Source organism: Camellia sinensis, chromosome 1 (assembly GCF_055761805.1).
Source record: "Camellia sinensis isolate YWXY chromosome 1, ASM5576180v1, whole genome shotgun sequence".
Classification (NCBI taxonomy): Eukaryota; Viridiplantae; Streptophyta; class Magnoliopsida; order Ericales; family Theaceae; genus Camellia; species Camellia sinensis.
Genome location: NC_138961.1, coordinates 106,354,414 through 106,360,248, shown reverse-complemented (window position 1 = coordinate 106,360,248; position 5,835 = coordinate 106,354,414). Strand labels below are relative to the sequence as shown.

The 5,835-nt window shown below is 34.7% G+C and overlaps 1 protein-coding gene across 1 annotated transcript; it reads left to right on the top strand.

Annotated features, from left to right (window-relative positions):
* The first annotated feature begins 335 nt into the window (after nucleotides 1-335).
* On the top strand, nucleotides 336-5,351 carry LOC114274492 (putative methyltransferase PMT15). Its single transcript, XM_028216445.2, has 6 exons — nucleotides 336-1,267; nucleotides 3,462-3,672; nucleotides 3,831-4,128; nucleotides 4,255-4,647; nucleotides 4,742-4,819; nucleotides 4,930-5,351. Exons 1-6 carry the CDS (start codon nucleotides 521-523, stop codon nucleotides 5,171-5,173), a joined length of 1,971 nt encoding a protein of 656 aa, XP_028072246.2. The 5' UTR covers nucleotides 336-520; the 3' UTR covers nucleotides 5,174-5,351.
* Nucleotides 5,352-5,835: the final 484 nt, after the last annotated feature.

Here is a 5,835-nt window from a genome sequence, read left to right as displayed (position 1 = left end):
GGAGTGTTTTTAAAAATTAACAAAAAGTTAACTTTTTTTAATTTTTTTTTAATAATTTTTTTAGTGTTTATTTTTATTTTTATTTTTTATAGAGAACTTAATAAAAAAGCCAAAATGACTTTTTAGCAATTTCCCAAATTGCTCCTATATCTCTCTTTACGCGCGCTCTCTTTCTCTCGCCCATTTCCTATTCCTCTCTCCCCACGCCCTCTCTTCCCAAGTTCAAACCCACCTCTCACTTGCTCTTTACCTTCCCCACTTCCATTTCTGTATAGAATAATATAATCTATACAGTGTAATATAATATATAAATACATAGACACACTACATGGACGTGACCGACTTGATTCAAAACCCGTCTCTCTTCAACCCCTTCTTATAACACACACCCCATCCATCCACCCACCCTTCACCCTTACCACCTCCGATATATACACAACAAGAGTCTCTCAAACACAGAGACATAGAGAGAGAGAGAGAGAGAGAGAGAGAGAGCAATCATACACAGTGGTCAATAGCCATGGCTGGTTCACACTCAGCACCATATTACACCCCAACTTCCAAACCCAACCAACCCTCCTCTTTCTGGAAAAAAACCAATGTCATTCCATTACTCCTCATCGCTTTGCTCTGCTCTATCTCTTACTCCCTCGGACTCTGGCTAAACAACGACGGCGCCACCACCAGTTCCAACCTCGGCGCCACCATCCCCTGTATCTCCCAAACCAACAACTACACCACCACAACTACCAGAACCAATAACAACAACAACCGCATCACATCCACCTCCAAGTCGGCCATCGATTTCGCCTCTCACCACGCGGCGGACGACGGCGGCGCCTTGGCGCTTCCCCAGGACGGCGTAAAAATGTTCCCGGCGTGCGACGTGAAGTACAGCGAGTACACTCCGTGCGAGGACGCACAGAGATCGTTGAAGTTCGAGAGAGACAGGTTGATTTACAGAGAGAGGCACTGCCCGGAGAAAGGAGAGGTGTTGAAGTGCCGTGTGCCAGCGCCGTACGGTTACAAATACCCATTCAAGTGGCCTCTGAGCAGGGATCTGGCTTGGTACGCCAACGTGCCACACAAGGATTTGACGGTGGAGAAGGCTGTTCAGAACTGGATAAGATATGAAGGTGACCGTTTCAGATTCCCTGGTGGTGGTACCATGTTCCCCAACGGCGCTGATGCCTACATCGACGACATTGGCAAGTTGATCAATCTCAGAGATGGCTCTATCAGAACTGCCATTGATACGGGTTGTGGGGTAATAATACCTCTTTCTTTTCCTCCATTATTTTACCAACTCCATTTGTCTTTTTTTTTTTATTTAATTAATTTATTTTTGACTTTCAACGACTGGTTTGTCTCGTCTCATCTCATCTCAATTGAAGGCTCATCTGGGGAATATATATGTATATATGAATAAAGTTATATGTATTAATGTTCATAAACTAAATTTTAGAGTTTTTGAGTCTGTCTAGTTTATATAATAAATGGGGTTATAATTTTAAATTGACAATGTTATAAAATATGTTAGTATATCAATTAGTGCGTGACATTATCCTTTCGAGTCTACGAACCACAGCCAACCACAGCCATTATATATATTATAGAGTCAAATATTTTTAAATTATTTTATATTATATCATCCACTAATATACTCATTAATATACTAATTGTTAGGTATATCTTTATTCTGCTAAATAAGTTAAAACATTACCTGTGCTATTCATAAATATCTTTTCTAAATTATTTATAAAAAAAATCAAATTAAGCTCATATTTGTCTTTAATAAAATTATGTAGTCTATTATTTTTTTTCAAAAAAATGTACGCATGGTTCACAAATCATCAATTCATAAATTTTAAAAACAGATGAATAGATCCAATTGTTAAATTGAAATCTGTGTGTACAAGTCTACCTGTCCAAATTGCACGGTTTAATATCTATTAGAAATTATTGTAATGAATTATTAATTTTTCCGAATACCCCATCATCAAAATAGTATCTAATATTAAAATAAGATTCTGTATTCAAATTTGTATATTTAATACATACTCTGTCGAATCACACAATGTGATGAGGATCTAGAGAGTCACAAATTTTGAAAATACATTAAAATTATGGGGAAAAATATGAAAATTAGGAGTGTTTTGGGAAGCTGATTTAAAATTGATTAAAAGTTGATTTTTTTTTTACTCTTTTATCATTTAGTAAATAAAAAATATGAAAAATGATATGATCTAAAATGGATTGAAAATTAAAAATTGACTTTTAATCATATTGCCAAAACAGTCCTAAGGGAACAGAAGATTTAAGTAGAGAAGACTCATCATGTTTCTGCATTCTAACCAAAGATAGATATGGCGTGAACCAGTGGGGGTGGGGGGGTAAGGTTAACCTGGCTATTTTAAGTGCGTAGGGCTGGCATTCTGGAATCTGGACACCCACCCTTTTTGGTCCTATTCTCGAAATAAACAAATCATCGAGTGGATGTCCGGAAATTCACGTTGTCGTTGTTCCATTTTTGTAATTTTATTTTGGCCCCACATTTGGTTACTAGTTTCCAAAACACTTTTCTGAAAATTTTACTTTCTTATTTTTCATGTTTTTTTATTTTTATTAAATTTTTTTAATATTTTGAGTAATTTTTTTAATTTTTAGACATACTTAACATAAATATACCTAAAAAGTAAAAAAAAATTGGAAAAAACCGTTTAAAAATTCACTAAATACCAAAAATACAAAAAAATACGAGAATTCAGTATATTTTTTATATTTTTATGTATTTATTAATTTTTAAAAATATTTTTTCACAATTTTTTTACTTTTTAGATACGTCTAAGTAAGGAGCATCTAAAAAAATAAAAAAAATTTAAAAAATTTAAAAATATTTACTAAAAACAAAAAAATACGAAAACCAAAAAACTCAATTTTTAAAAAACTTAATTCAAAAAACTCAAACCAAACCTAACCTATCCATTATCGTTTGGCTCGCCTTTTTGTGCTTTTGGAATTTTATCTTTTTCAGCTCTTTTTCTACTTAATGATTTTTTATTTATTATTTTGTTTGGCATTTTTATGTTATTTTAGAATTAGAATAAATTTCTAAATTTAAAAAAAAAAAAAAAAGTCCGAAAGAAAAATCTAAAATTTTAGGAAAAAGCCGTGGAAATTAGTTATTTTTTTAATCTTTAGTTGTCTTCTTTTCAAGCATAATTCATTTATAATTGAGAAAATATTAAGCAAATACCACCCAAAAAAAAAACCCACATAAACCAAAGGAGTTTTAAAAGTACAAAATTACCCTTTCTACCATAATGTGGGTGGACAGCTGCTCAAAAGATGGAACTTTATTTCTGTTTGTTCAATTGTTGACCATTATCTAATCTAAATTTTTAAGCCATTTAAATCATTAACTTTGTTTCAATATTGTTGCAATTTTAATATTAATGCAGGTTGCGAGCTGGGGTGCTTATCTTCTATCACGAAACATCCTTACAGTGTCATTCGCGCCAAGGGACACACATGAAGCTCAAGTTCAATTTGCTTTGGAGCGAGGTGTACCTGCATTGATTGGAGTCCTTGCCTCCAAGAGGCTTCCTTACCCGTCAAGAGCTTTCGACATGGCTCACTGCTCTCGTTGCCTCATTCCATGGGGCCAACATGGTAAAATCCCATTGCCCCAATTATCAACACACCAAAATTGTTGTTCTCACTTAAAATTATACAAAAAAATGTCACAAGTATGCTTAACCTACGGTAATATTAGATATTGCACATTAATTTCAGAACTGTGAATTGTATTTTGTTGTACCATGGCATAGGTGGCATTTACTTGATGGAAGTTGACCGAGTTCTAAGGCCCGGTGGATACTGGATCCTCTCTGGTCCCCCGATCCGCTGGAAGAAATATTGGAAAGGATGGGAGAGAACAAAGGAGGATCTGAATGCTGAACAGACTGGTATTGAAAATGTAGCCAGCAGCCTCTGCTGGAACAAGTTGGTGGAGAAGGATGACATTTCTATATGGCAAAAACCCACCAATCATTTACAGTGTAAAGCTAACCGGAAGATCACCCAAAACCCACCCTTTTGCCCTGCCCAGGATCCTGACAGAGCCTGGTTTGTTCTTTTTTGCTACTCAATGACTATGCTATTTTGTATTCATTTGGTGCAACAATATGTTTAAATTGCAATATGCACATATACAATCATGCTCAAGTACATTGAAACTTGACCATTTTTTAGGTACACAAATATTGAGACTTGCTTGACTCCTCTGCCTGAGGTTTCCAGCAATCAAGAAGTTGCTGGTGGTGAATTGGCAAATTGGCCAAAGAGATTGAATGTAGTACCCCCTAGGATTAACAGAGGAACAGTGAAAGGAGTAACAGCAGAGGTTTTCCAACAAGATAACCAGTTATGGAAGAGGAGAGTAGCATACTACAAAACCGTGAATAATCAACTCGAGCAAGCCGGAAGATACAGAAACCTGCTCGACATGAATGCCTACCTAGGTGGATTTGCTGCTGCTCTAGTTGATGACCCTGTTTGGGTCATGAATATTGTTCCACCTGAGGCCAAGATCAACACCCTTGGAGCTATTTTTGAACGTGGATTGATCGGAACATACCAGAGCTGGTAATTAAACCTAACAATCAATTCATTTGCTCTCTTTATGTACATAATAATGTTTATAAGATTGCGTTGTCTAAGATTTTGGTTTAATTTGCAGGTGTGAAGCAATGTCTACTTATCCTAGAACTTACGATCTCATTCATGCCGATTCAGTGTTCACTCTGTACAAGAACAGGTCAATCAATTTCAGAGATTTTTCTTCTTAATACAGATATTTTAGGGTCTATCATGTAAACTGTAGTAGTGCTGTACAGCTTCTAATATTGATTATAAATTGTGTGGCAGATGTGAAATTGAGGATATTCTGCTAGAGATGGATAGAATTTTGAGGCCAGAAGGAAGTGTAATATTCAGAGATGATGTTGACATATTGATTAAAGTGAAGAGGATCATAGATGGAATGAATTGGGATAGTCAGATAGTTGACCATGAAGATGGACCATTAGTGAGGGAGAAGCTTCTGTTTGCAGTGAAGTTGTATTGGACAGCTCCTGCTTCCCCTGATCAAGATGCATCCAAAACTTCTTAAACCATTTCTTTTTCTTTATTTTCCTTTCCTTTTTTTTTTTTTAATTTAAATTATGTTTTCTTGTTACCTTATATAATTTTCCCTTTCTATTTTTGTACTTTTTAGTTTTACTAATTCTTTAGTGATTTGTTTACCAACTATTCAGCTAAATGCATTGATAATATCATTTCATATTCAATATGAGCAAGGATCCTCTAGAGTATTTTTTTCCTAAAGTTTCTTAGAGTGGTGCATTGTGTGGTTGAGATTTAATGACAAGTCACATCAATTTTTCAACATTAAATTTCAACCACACAATGCACCACTCTAAGAAATTTTAGGAAAAAAATACTCTAGAAGATCCTTGGTGAATCAATATAGTGTCCCCTCGTTTTGCTAATTTTTTTGCCCCCGTATTAGTCGGGCACACCATTAACGTGGTATTTTGAAGCAACAGACGTGTATATATACTCATTTCTTTTATGTTTTTGTTTTTGTTTTTTTTTTTGTGTGGTTGAAATGTCTTTAATCTTCAAAAGTGTTAACATATACTATAATATGTATATAAATATGTATATAATATAATATGTATATAATATAGTATGATTAGTATATAATATGTATATAATATAATATGTAATCTTGTATATTCCTTGTCGCTGCTTTCGGCCGCCCGAAAGCAG

Excerpts from the sequence above, each read along its gene's own strand:
- LOC114274492 (XM_028216445.2), top strand. The coding sequence starts at position 521 with ATGGCTGGTTCACACTCAGCACCATATTACACCCCAACTTCCAAACCC. Across the intron at positions 4,129-4,254 it reads CAGGATCCTGACAGAGCCTG|GTACACAAATATTGAGACTT; the intron begins GTTTGTTCTTTT and ends ACCATTTTTTAG. Across the intron at positions 4,820-4,929 it reads TTCACTCTGTACAAGAACAG|ATGTGAAATTGAGGATATTC; the intron begins GTCAATCAATTT and ends ATTGTGTGGCAG.